This window comes from Candoia aspera, chromosome 2, assembly GCF_035149785.1.
Source record: "Candoia aspera isolate rCanAsp1 chromosome 2, rCanAsp1.hap2, whole genome shotgun sequence".
Lineage (NCBI taxonomy): Eukaryota > Metazoa > Chordata > Lepidosauria > Squamata > Boidae > Candoia > Candoia aspera.
Genome location: NC_086154.1, coordinates 19,153,749 through 19,167,003, shown reverse-complemented (window position 1 = coordinate 19,167,003; position 13,255 = coordinate 19,153,749). Strand labels below are relative to the sequence as shown.

At 42.0% G+C, this 13,255-nt stretch overlaps 1 protein-coding gene across 2 annotated transcripts; it reads left to right on the top strand.

Annotated features, from left to right (window-relative positions):
• The first annotated feature begins 159 nt into the window (after positions 1-159).
• RPUSD3 (RNA pseudouridine synthase D3) lies at positions 160-10,203 on the top strand. 2 transcript variants are annotated; one of them, XM_063291430.1, is made up of 9 exons: positions 160-282; positions 1,557-1,696; positions 2,831-2,875; positions 3,189-3,285; positions 5,347-5,454; positions 5,657-5,741; positions 5,956-6,082; positions 7,242-7,381; positions 9,685-10,203. In XM_063291430.1, the coding sequence occupies exons 1-9, from the start codon at positions 206-208 to the stop codon at positions 9,889-9,891; spliced, it is 1,026 nt and encodes a 341-aa protein (XP_063147500.1). In that variant the 5' UTR covers positions 160-205; the 3' UTR covers positions 9,892-10,203. The 2 variants fall into 2 exon arrangements, with proteins under 2 accessions (XP_063147500.1, XP_063147501.1); XM_063291431.1 differs by having other exon boundaries at positions 194-422.
• Positions 10,204-13,255: the final 3,052 nt, after the last annotated feature.

The following is a 13,255-nucleotide window of genomic DNA, read 5'->3' as shown; positions in this document are numbered from 1 at the left end:
TCTGCGAATTTGTACTTCAATCATTGGATGTTCTGTTCCTCGAACGGGTGGGCGTTCCTTGTTTAGGAGGGGAAAGGGGCGGCTCTCTGCGGCATTTGCTCTCTCGCGAGAAACTACATTTCCCAGTAGCCACTGTGCCTCCTAACTGGGTTACGCAGACGCGCGCCTAAGTAGACTTTTCCGTGCAGGTCGCCGCGCACTCGGAATGTTCCGGGCTGTCCTCCGCCACCTGGTCTGCGCGCGCGGCAGGTCGCGCGCGCGCTTCAGCACCCCACCGGCTTGGTAAGAAAGTCAGCTTGCAAGCCCGGCGGACCGTCAAACTCCTGGGGGAGATGAGTTGTAGCCATTCGTACCATAATTCATTCGCCTCCTTCGAGCGAGGCTTCTGTCGGTGTGATGCGTGGCAGGCAGCAGCTCAACAGGTGTGACTCATGCCGGCAAGAGATGCAGTGAGGGGTGAAGTATCGCTTCTTCAGTGACTGCATTCCGTGCCTGCATTTTTCACAAAGAGGGACGCGCGGAGGCACCTCAAGGGCGGGAGTTAGCTCTGCCTGAATGGCTGGAAGCTCCCTTATTAGAAGAAGAGTGTTGCAGAGATCATTCGAGCCAGCATTCCTTAGGGTTTCATCTACAACCTGCTTATTGCACCAAGCCTTGGTCTTACAGGCATGTACAGGATAGCTTTTTCTTCACCAGGTTTATAAATGAGAAACTATTTATATTCAGCTATTTTTAGTGTCTCTCCAAATAAACTCGTGAATGAAGATTGGGAGCTCAGCGAGGGAAGTATTGAACGGCTTTAGCTGTATTTGAACGTCTTTCTGAGAAAATGCAAAATAGCGGGGATAGCACAGGGGAATCTGGAAAGGATTGAGGCTTGGGAAAGCAAGGGGAGCGTCAGGGTTGTGATTAGCAGAACTGGTGGAGTGACTGGTGCATTTATATCCAGTCCATTCCATCATCTGGTTTGAAATTGGAGGGAGAGAAGCAATCCATGTGATTTATCTAAGCTTCCAGTTCTAAGCATGGATGTTTCTAAAATGTGTTCATGTCAGCAGGTTAGAGAGCTCTCTCTCTCCAGCCACACTGCATATAAACACCAAGTTGCCCTATGAGAATTTGGAGACAGAGGAAGTCAATGACACCAACTTTGCTTCAAAATTAGCATGGAACGATCCTTCATGGTAGTCCTTGTCCATTTATTGTATTCTCATTAAAACGCCTTTCCTCCTCTGGGCATCCATTCGCTTGATCTCTTACCTGTAATGAAGGAAGTTGTGACTCTTTGGAGGTTGCTGGTCTGCAGTTCCAAACAACTCACTGTGCTGGCTGTCAGCACAGCAGCATCTGGAGTGCCACAGGTTTCCCCCTCGTTATCTTTTGTGAATCTTTTGATGAGCATAATTCCAGTCTTTAACTGCCTAGAATATCTAGTGGTAGTAAGATATTTATAACAAAATCACATTGCTGGAGAAATGGGAATTAATATGAAGATGGTAGCTGGCTGGCTATAGAGTGCAATGGTTTTTTTAAAAAATAATTTTCATTTGGCTTAGGTATCACTTGCTGAAGCAAAAAAAATTGGAGAAATCAATGAGAGAAATACCCAATAAAACAAGCTTACTGAAACCCTTAAAATCACTGGAGCCTAAGTCACTGTTGAAACTACTGGAAGCATCTATTGTACATGCAGATGGTATGTATCTTGTCTCATAATTCTTGAGCCAGTGGTAGGGAACCCCGCAGAGGTTGCTGAACTCAGATTCCTATTATCTTGCTTAACTGAGTGTGCCAGCTGGGGTTAATGGTAAGTAGACCCCAGCAACATTCGGAAGGCCTGATTGATCACCCTTGAACTGGAGTTTATGGGCAAACCGTGAAATCAAATGGCAGGAGATTTGGATGGGCAGAAGACAATGTACAGAGCCTTCATGAAGTATCCCAAAGTAATACCCAGCTGCTAAGGAACTGCAACAGAAAACCTTTGCCTTCATGCTGGGCTTGTCATTTTTGACATCTGCTTGGCTCCAGTGGGTAAACTGGAGTTTTATTGAGCCTCTAATGGGCTACCATAGCAAGCTTCCTCCTGCTTGGTGGAGCACAGGTTTGTTTTAGACTATTGGAGGGATATAAGCTGGTTTAAACATCATGCTAAGCTATAATGTGGCTTGACCTTGGCTTACTATGTTATGTGATCTCAGCCAGTATGGTTTCAGTAAATGGTATGGGTGAGCAAACCATAGTTCAGCATTTTGAATCTTGTATATGTATACTTGGACTTGTAGGATTCTAAACTTTGCAATGGAATCCGTTCTATAGATACAGGTAGTCCTCATTTAGTGACCATCTGCAGTTACGATGGTGATGAAAAAGTAACTTTACAACCAGTCCTCACATTTATGACCTTCATAGGTCTGTAAAGCAGAGGAAAGCTGAAGTAAGATCTAAGCAGTTTCATTTAGCAACCACTTTGCTTAACAACCAATTTGCCAGTCCAATTGTGGTCGCTAAATGAGAACTACCTCTATAGGAAACTGGCAGACTACAACTTGAGTTACTCTGTACGTTTTTCTTTCAAGTATCTATATATTCTCTGTCTCTCTCCTTCCCCTGAATTTAAGAGAATGGGAAGAAAGGAATGAACATGGGAACTGTAAAGTGTAATGAGATAGCCCTGCTGTACCCTCTCCCAAAAAAGCCAACCTAACCCATAACCCTGGACTTATAAAATCCTGCCATGCCATTGTTCTGAATTGTGGAGGAGTCTGTAAGCATGTTCTGGAATTGTTTTGAACGCATTGCCACTTGTCCTTGCAATTTTGTGTTTCAGGTACACTTGTGGCCCTTAATAAACCTTGTGGTGTCCCTGTAACAGGTATGCAGTTCTGTGGTTGGATGGGGTATGGGATAGCTGCCTTGGATACTTTTCTTATAAATGAAGTGGTGAGATGTTGTTTATACATCAATGAAAGCATTTGCCTATTGGCTGTTTAGCAGTGTTCTGCAAATTATTTAGGAGAAATGGGAGGCTAAAAGGTTTTCTCTTAAAATAAATTGGGAACTGATAACTAGTTTTAATCTGGAGGACAAGCAGACCTCTTCCAGTATGGGAAAAGACCTCTTACATGCGTAGTCAATGAGATTTGGTTAGAATGTGTACGTTGATAGGCTCTCTCTTCTTCCAACAGGCAAGTCAGAAGACCTGACTTTGCAATCTGTCCTACCACAGCTAAGCCAGAAACTAAATCTCCCACAAGATCCCCAGGTGATCAAAGCTCCAGAAAAGTAAGTAGCTAAATCCTAGTTCCAGGGGAAAATGTACAAGTGATAGAGTATAGGCTATATATATTAGGGTGTCATGATTTAATATATCCACATACTACCAGTCTTCCATCACGAAATTAACCAGATCTAGCCTCCAGGCCTGCTTAATTTCAAGAATGATGCTTCTTTGTAGACCATCATACGATGCCTTGAAATAATCAGCAAGAGGGCAATGACTGAAATCTCATTAAAACAGGAATATTACAGCCGTGTCCACTGTGCAGAGCTTCAACATCTGGATTAATTGCCATTGTGATTTTCCTGGAGTTGGGCTTTTACTTAAGCAATGAAAAGGAATTGTTCAGAGAGCAGTTTTGTGGTTGCTGAAACCAGTAGTGTGTTGCTTCATTTATGCCTAAGTAATAGGTGAAAAAAAAACTCTGATTGTTCCTTCTGAGCCTAACAACTTGATGTTTTTGTATTGATAATTCAAGACAATAAAAAAGTAGAGCCATGCAGCTAGCGAATATTAGCACCATTCCGTTGCAGAGCTCTCCCTTTCTACATTCTCTGATGGCAGTCTTCACAGCAAACAGATGTTTTGCACTGAATTGTCCCTCGTTCAATTACCCAGAAGAAATAGAATGATGGATTCACAGATCACTATAGTTTCCCCACCTGAAGACCTCTGGATTGCATCGGAGTAGCATGTAGCACTCCCAGAGTTCTGAGCCAAATGAGAATTCTACGAACTGTCATCTCAATAAATCTGGAAGATGAGAGTTGGGGAAGACTGTTACTAATTGCTCAACATTTCTGTGGCCCTTCTGCTTTCTACAAAGCTAGTTTCAGTTGCTCATTTCCCTCCAATAGCTTCCAGTTTCAAAGCATCTGTTTCTTTTTTCATTCAGCAGCTGATTTGATTGAAGTTCTTGATTTTCAGAACCCCAAATTACAGACAACCAAGTGAAAGTGTATGAATTGCTTCTCATATTCTTAACTCTGCTCTCTACTCAACTGATTGGAATCTGAAGCATTTATTTCACTGACAGCATAGTGCTGCTGCAGGAGAGAGGGAAGGGGCTGGTGTGAAAATAAAAATACACACACTTCTTGAGCAAATCTCTGGAGCAGCCTTTCTCAACCTTTTGACCCTGGAGGAACCCTTGAAATATTTTTCAGGCCTCAGGGAACCCCTGCACATTCAGGCTCAAATATAGGCCAGAAGTTACAAAAATTATTACATTTGTTTCATGTGTAGGCCTGTTTATATGCATTAACTGTTCTTAAACTAAAAATAAGGAATGAAACTTTTCTCTTTAATGTGAAGTTGCCCGAATTTGAAATAATTTTTAAAATAAATGTGATCTCCCAGGGAACCACTAGTGGCTTCTTGCAGAACCCCAGGGTGTCCATGGAACCCTGGTTAAGAAACTCTGCTCAGCATCACACCTGGGTCCATTTTTCATGCAGCTCAGCCCATGCTGAGAAATAGGTACTTCCAGAATTGTTTGCCTGCGAAATGAGCTGTCTTTGGAGCAGCTTTTTGAAGTAGAATATCATAACTGGTTTTTATTTTTAGTAGATTTTTGTGTTTACAATGACCCTTTCCTTTTGTCTTTTATGTGTCCCACAATACTTTGATTTCTTTATTTTAGAAGCCATTTAGGGACTGAGCTATTAACATTTTATAAAACACAGATGTAGTCTGTAACTAGAGCAGAATATAGATATAAAGGAGCAGTGGAATGGCAGTCGTAGAATAGGAAAATATACAGACTGTCAGTCTTATAGGTGAGTTCATGTATTATGTTAAACCATGTAGTTTGATTTGGTTAGTATGTTCTAGCTAGTCATGGTTTATCCAGAATCATGATTAAGCAAGCCATGACTCATGATATGATGTAAACTCAGACTATATTTTAGAATGGAAAATGTCCAGAGTTGAGATCCCATCACTACTGTGAATTAGTTGAGTGGTGTCAAACCAATCCTTAGCAGTTTGTCCACTGGATAAGATTTCTTAATAGCTCCTGTTAAAGAGTGGGTGGATATTTTTTAAAAGACTTTGCATTTCTCTAGGGAATGTTCTGGACTTGTTCTGCTGTCGAGCTGCCCAAACACAACCCGGTATCTCCAAGATTTTTATATTCGGTGTAAGAGTAAAAAACATCCAGTTGCAACATACTGGTGAGAAAACATTTTCTGTTGTTTTCCTGTTTGGGGGATGGAGGGAAAGTGTGGAATCATTAGTTTCCTCAGTTGGAAAAGCTGCAGTCCGAGTATCTGGAGAGCACCCATTAAGGAAAGCTTCCCTAAAGGGACATTTTATTTTTCTCATGTGCCTTCCCCATTGTTCCTAAAGCATTGCCTGATGTCCCTCTCTTTGCAGTGCTGTGACCACCAGGACTCCAGCAGCTATGGAAGGGGAAATTCATACAGGCCTCAAGCTGGTGAACATTGATGGCTTTGACCTGGTAAGGACAGGGATAACAGTGGGAAGCAGGGGTGTTGTTAGATTGTGAGTCTGGAAGGCTTATAGCTGCTGCTTTGGACAGGAATGGTTACAGATTCAGAAGAATCCCAGGATCGCCTCTCTGGGATTGCACTACCTGCCATGGGCACAGATTTGGTTAGGTGTTACTAGGTGGCCAGAGAGTGTGCTAATGCTGACCTTTGTCTGGATTACAGGTGGTGCCGGTGGCTTCTCCTTCTCGTAAGAGCCTCCAAAGAACGGAGGTAAAAAAGACAGCGACGTACTACAAAGTGCTAGATTCAAATGAAGGCTGTGCCTTGTTGCAGCTGCAGCCAGTGACAAGTGAGTTACAAAGGCTCTGTGGAGCAGAGGAGTGATTGACCTAAGGGGTGATTGACAACAGCCCAAAGTAGACGGTTCAACTCTCCTGAAAAGTGCAATTGCAGGTAGTCCTCGTTTAACGTCCACTCGTTCAGCAACCATTCGAAGTTATGCTGAATGAGGGGTACTTGCAATGGGTCCTCATAGTTGCACTGTCATAGCATCCCTGCAGTCACATGATTGCGATTTGGGTGCTTGGCAACCAGCTCACAATTATGACAATTGCAGCATCCTGCAGACACACGATTGCCGTTTGCAACCTTCCCTGCTGGCTTCCGAGAAGCAAAGCCAATGGGAAAGCGGCAGGAGGTTGCAAATGGCGATCACGTGACTGCGGGATGCTGCAACTGCACAGAATTCGCCTAACGGCAACTGGAACTGCTGGAACTGTCGTCATAAGTTGGCACAGTCACATGACGTTGCACCTTATGACCATGTTGCTTAGCAACAGAGTTCCTTGTCCCAATTACTGTCGGTATCTATATCTGTATCTACTTTTCTTTTCAAATGGCAGGCATTCCTGACTTCAGGTTAAACCTTTGCAGCGTGCAGTTTGGAATCAGGTTCTGGTTCTTGTGGTTGCAGAGAAACTTATTATTTTTACTTGATTCCCCAGGAACTAAATGGGATTTGACAATCTCCTCGTTTAAGTAGGGGATGGGGCTTCTCTGGCAAGTTTTTTGTTTTTCTCCTGTACCTCTTAGCTTCTGTTGTCTTTCTTTAATTTTAATGCTATTTCTGTGCCTTTTCTCTTACAATTCAACCCCAAATTACCTGTTCCAGTCCTCCTTCCTCTGTTTGTATCCATATTCTGTCACTTCGTTGTTTCTTAGTCTATTTCCAAACACTTTGAACATTGCATTCTGGGGAAAAAATGTAGTTATAGCCTTGGTCTTTTGAGTCCTTTTTCCCCCCAGTGTAGAATATATTTTTTGGCAGAGGATGGGAATACAGTCGGGAAGTTGTATTGTTATTTTACCTTATTCTTGGATTTTGTATGTCGATTCTGTGCTAAATCATTAAAAAAGGCTTAGAAAGCCAAGCTAAACCACGGGAGGGGTGGCTGATCTCTCTTGGTGGGAGTAGCCAGCTCTAGGTGTCCTCCTCCTTCTTTTGGCAGCCTTTCGGAACCAGCTCCTGGTGCACCTGACGCTGATCCTGAGCCCGGCGCTCGGGGATCATGTGTATTCTTCTCGGGTGGGAACAGTTCTTGGAGAACCCTTTCTTTTGCCTGCTGAGAGTGCTCTGCCTCGGACACAGGTACCGAACTGCAAAATAGATGCTGCTCCTGGAGTTTGAGATATGTAGACATTATATACCATAGAGCAGTGTTTCTCAACCTTGGGAACTTGACGAAGTGTGGACTTCAACTCCCAGAATTCCCCAGCCAGCCTGGAGAATTCTGGGAGTTGAAGTCCACACATTTTAAAGTTCCCAAGTTTGAGAAACACTGCCATAGAGTGCCTACGTGTAACAGGATGTCTTTGTAACCCCCAGATGGTGTTTGCAGAATCTAAACAAACATGTCTCTGTTTGTGTGTGTATATATAAAGAAATACAGGTAGTCCTGACTTAATGACCACAATTGGGTCCAAAATTTTGGTTGCTAAGCGAAGTGGTCATTAAGTGAATCCGACCTGGTTTTATGACCTTTTCTGCAGTGGTCGTTAAGCAAACCACATGGTCGTTAAGTGAATCACGTGGCTCCCTGTTGATTTTGCTTGCCAGAAGTTGGCCGGGAAGGTAGAAAATGGCAGTCACATGATCACAGGACACTGCAATGGTCATAAATGCGAACCAGTTGCCAAGCGCCCAAATCGTGATCACGTGGCCGTGGGGATGCTGCGACAGTCATAAGCATGAGAACCGGTCGTAAGTCATTTTTTTCAACACCGTTGTAAGTCCAAACCATCACTAAATGAATGGTTGTTAAGTGAGGACTACCTGTAGTCTATTTCTGATATTTCAGCATTCTTGCCTGACATCTTAGGAGATTTTCTATGAGAATTACCAAGATTTCTGCATTCTTATATGAGATTGGGTAATATCTTGGTGACAAAGTTGCTGAAATATCACAGATTTGGTGAACTTATCCTTGCAATCTCCTTAAAAGTTAATTATGCTGATAGTGTTGAATATACACTAGGGGCTTCTCTTGATTTTTTTGTCTCTGACAATGGGAATAATTCAAGTCAGATATACAAGTACTATAGTTACAATAGGGAACCCCTGATCAAGAGTATATCTGGATTCAGATCAGTTAATTCTCTCTCTCTTTGGCACACACACACACGAGTGTTTGCATGCCAAAGCATTGTTCAATAACATTAGTGGTAAACTCATCAGAATTTAAAAGATCAGCAGAACTAACCAGGGAAGGCATGGGAAAAGAAAAATGTTGTTAAGTGAACAGCATAGGTGAAAGGTGTACTTCTGGGGAAGGTTTCACAGTGGGGGCCCATTTCTGTGTGAAGCAATCCTAGTGCTTGGCAAGCTGATCTCTGATCACCATGTATTTGGATGGATGTGTTCATAGAGGAAAAGACAGTCCTTCCACAGCTTTAGTCTAAGGCAGTTTTTTTTTAATCCGTTCATTCGTGTCCGATTCTTGGAGACTACCTGGACATGTCCCTGCAGTTTTCTAGGCAAGGTTTTTCAGAAGAGGTTTGCCATTGCCTCCTCCTTCCCAGGGCTGAGCAAGAGGGACTGGCCCAAGGTCACCCAGCTGGCTTCGTGCCTAAGGTGGGACTAGGACTCACAGCTTCCCGGTTTCTACCCTGGTGCCTTGACCTCTACACCAAACTGGCTCAACCAAACTTTAGTCAGAGGAAGTTTAACACTCAGGCCTAAACAGCAGTCCTTACAATAGCTTTGATGGCCCTGTAGCAGGATTATTAATCTTCTCCAACATTTCACCTCACGCCCATCAAGCTGCTTTTAGTTTATCAGGATGAACAATGGTCTCAGATGGTCATCTCCCTGACATTCAGAGCACCTGTGGGCTGTTGTTTAAGTGAAAAAAGTACATGTCCTTCTCCCCCAAATCTTGATCACATGGCTTATTGCATCACTTGGACCAAAGTAAACGAAATATTATGCTTGGATGCATGAGAGTTCTCCTTGCTCTGTGAAGATGATTTTTTTTTATGGATTTTCATTCTGTAAGCCGCCCGGAGTCACCGTGTGTGCGTTGGGCAGCCATATAAATTTGTAAATATCTGGCTCTAGACCTAGATCACTATTCCTTAGCTTAATGTACCTTTTGCTTTTGTGGCAAACATAAAGTAGGGTTGCTACTTAACCTTGAGTTAAGGCATCTGTCAACCTGTCACTTCGCTGAGGTGTTGGGAGTTCAGATTTCACCATCTAGTTCACCTGAAGACCCTGTTGGTTGGAAGCTTATGACAACTGAAGTCTATCTCGTCTGGAAAGCATTAAGTTGGGGATGATGTAACAAGGATGGAAAGAAAGTCAAGCATGAAGTAAAATAAGGGTTGTAAGTAAGTTGACACAGGAATTATTTATAATACCAGTCCTTCTCTTCCCACCCAACCTCTCGATAGGTTCTAGAGGAACATCTGATGAAAAAGCTCCAGGTGCAGCAACAAGTGATGTTTCGCTTGCAACTTCACCTCCACCTCCACCAACTTGTCCTCCCTGATGACTGCTGTTCTTCCCGCACTATATTGGTCGCTCCTCCTCCTCCTCTTTTCCGCCAGACACTTCACAATCTTGGACTTAACTTGCCCCCTGAGAGAAACAAGCAGTGAAAAAACGTGTGAAGCGCTTGTCTGAATTCAGTAAATGCTGGCGGCCCTGTCACGTGAACATGGCTGCCTTAAAATCCAGCAGCAGGCCTCCCACGCAAGAAGTTCCTACCGTTGTGGAAGAAAACTTTGCTCCTTCTGGAAGGAGGCTCGGGTGTATATTGTGTATCACCGGAGCTGCTTGAATAGGTGGCATACAAATGATTGGGAGTGAAGAAAGGCTTATTCAGAAGTGTGATAAGAGGGAAATTTCTAAGTAAAAACTTCCTTTGTAACCAACTGGTATAATCTGGCTACAGAAGGTATTTTAAGGTGGGCATTAGCCAAGGAAATAGGGTGTTTTTTTTAACCATCGGTCTTTGTGTGGTGTGTGTGTGTGGTACTGCCACAGCAACACAGGTCCTATTATTGTTAGGATTTATGCATTCTTAATGTCCAGATCATATATTGTTGGATGGAGATAAGCGTACTTAATGTTTTCTCAATGGAGTGATGATGCCTGCTAGGGGGATAGGAAGGAGATGAGCATCCAGCCACAGTAAAATTAAGGGAATGTTCTCTTCCAAATATTTTTAGTTGCTGAATGAGTTACCATATTGAAAAATGCAAAGGAGAGCTCTGAATTTGCAGAACTATTTTGCCACTAAATTACTTCTTTGGCATACAGTACAGGTAGGTTGTTGCTGCTGATTCCAGAGAAATATTTATGTCTTGTGCTCAAGTGCATGGAGCTAAGAGTTGCCATGTCAGAAAGCGTCTAGTCTACTCTTAAATATTCTGAGTGACTTAGGTCAGGCAGCAGTAACTTTTTGAGCTGCTGTTGTGCTGTCTCAGTGCATTAAAAATAATAAAACTGGAAATAGTCTAATTTTACAAGATGTCAGTATTTTAGTAAAATGTTTTAATTAATTTTCAGGATACAGATACCTTCAAAGTTGTCCTGGTGACTAACATGTGCTGTGTTGATATTGCCTGGGTTGGATGTCATTATTGAACACAAAAGTATCGAACAGGAGAGCGGCAGCAATAAAAACAGTTTTATTTTTCCTAGGCTTTTAATTATTAAAGATTTTCAGGTAACGATGAACAGCAGGAGCTTTACCTAAGCTTCCTCATCTTTTCATCCCTTATCATTTCTGGACACGGGAGTAAGCAAGTTTTTAAGTTTTGCAGTTCTCGTAATTTGAAAATAACTGGACGCATTCAAACCTATGGAGCCTATCCCTGGCAGCTAGCTCTTTTTCATGACTGTTCTGGGTGAAGGGCTGTCTGTGATTTGAAAGCTTGCCTTCTCATATGATAACAAAAGTTCTCTCTCCCTGTTTGTAATTAACAACTGAAGCATGACTTGATTTGGAAACCACTTGGCTCTTACTTGGACTTTGGACAGAGGCTATTAGCAGGGCCAGGGGGTTACCTTCCTTTGCAAAAGCTTTCTTCTGCAAGATCAGCTGGAGACTTTGGCTTCTAGACAGTGAGAAGGCTTTTGAGGTGAGACAGCCAGTACCTAGATAGTTTCCACAAATATTGCCCATATCGGTATACAGCTTATTCCAGGCACCAAGTTCCACCTGTTTTCTTCTGGAATTATATATTGCCTTAGGCCTGATGCAACCACGTTATGTGGAAAAAGGCACTTTCTTTTGCTCGATGGTGACGACGACTGGCAGTGGGAAAGCTTTCGAGCAGTTCCCCCAGTGAAAGGGAGGGGCAGGATCATAGGGGTTTTTTTTTTAATTTATCTGACAGAAACATCAAGAATTGTACTACATCTGCAGATTCTTCTCCACACCAAAATATGCTCTATAAAAAAATGCAGCCTAGAATTTGTTTTGATAAAAAATGTCACCTATTCCAGTTGAACATGCAGATGGCAACATAAGGTCTCCAGTTAACACTGGACTTGAGAGAACAGAGAGGACCTGAAATTTAGGTTTGTGAATAGTGTTTGCAGTATCTGGAGAAACTGTAGATCAATTATATGCAGCCTCTGTTGGGCTGAAGACCTGTAATACTTACCTTACAGTGCTGTGTATACTCACAGATAAACTGAGAATTTTAGGTGCCAAAATCCAGCCAAAAAATTGGGTTGGGCTTATCTGCAAATGTATATGGTAATATTTTTTAAAGCACCCTTATATCCTGTATATATTTGTGTATAAGCCCACCCCAGATAAGCCGATCCTCAAATTTTTAACCAAAATATGAAATATGTCACGTGCAGATAAGCATATTGTGAAATTTAAAACACAAAGTTTTGAAGGATCGGCTTATCTGCAGGTGGCGCATTTTTCATGGTGTTTTGGTTAAAAATTTGAGGGTCACCTTACCTGTGGATGGGCTTATATGCAAGTATGTACAGTAACGTTTTGGAGGCGGCAGTCCAGAGTCTCTACGCTGGATTATGGATTAAAGTATATGTAACGTCTGTGCCCTAGATGTTCTGGCTTAATGTTGGAATCCAGTAATATCCAGAAGACAACAGCTTCCCCATCTCTTACTCTGCATATGTGTAGGTATTTGAGGAAGCAATACTGCTAGAACTAAGAACAGATCGATAAAGGATGGTGGGACATCTTAAAGCTGTTTGTGTTCTAAGAATTCTTATATCTAGATCGGATAACTCTCACATGCAGTCAGAACTGCTAATACAGAAGACGCTATCAGTAATGCTTGTTTTAAACTATATACAAAAGATTGTCCCATTTTCTTTTTGATGGCACTGAAAAAGTTTTTGAGTTGTTTACTTAAAACATTAAAACAGTCCTCCAAAGATTAAACTAATGTATTACAAAAGTAAAATTTATTGTTTTACAAAGAATTTACAAGCCACACTGGTACAAAAACTTAGTGTAAATATGTAAAAAGCAAAATGAGGAAGATATGACTATCTAAAGCACATATTTTATGGAATGCAGGCCAATTATTAAAAATACATAAAATCTTTAGTATCCTATTGTATTCTTTGCTATTTTAATAAAAAGTATTTTATGCATATTAATGGAAATCTGAAACCCTGAAATTTAGCAGATTTTGAGGAGCGGGGAATTACCTGGTATATGACACACTGTCAGGCTCATTTTATGTATGGCACCAGAGCTAGTAAGAAAATGGTTAGATAACATAGAAGTAGCATGCTAGAATATGTGGAAAATTCAAGCTCATTTATTTAAGAAGCAGTCTTGTGCCAGAGTAAATTAGTCCATCTGGTCTAGTGATCTCTAATCCTGGATCTTAAGTTGATGAGAGTTACAGTCCTAACATATTTGGAGACCCAAACTTAGGAATCACCAAATCCATTACTAAACATTGTGCCTGTTAATAACTCACCAAGATCACAAGCAGAAGACTATACAAGTCCTATCTA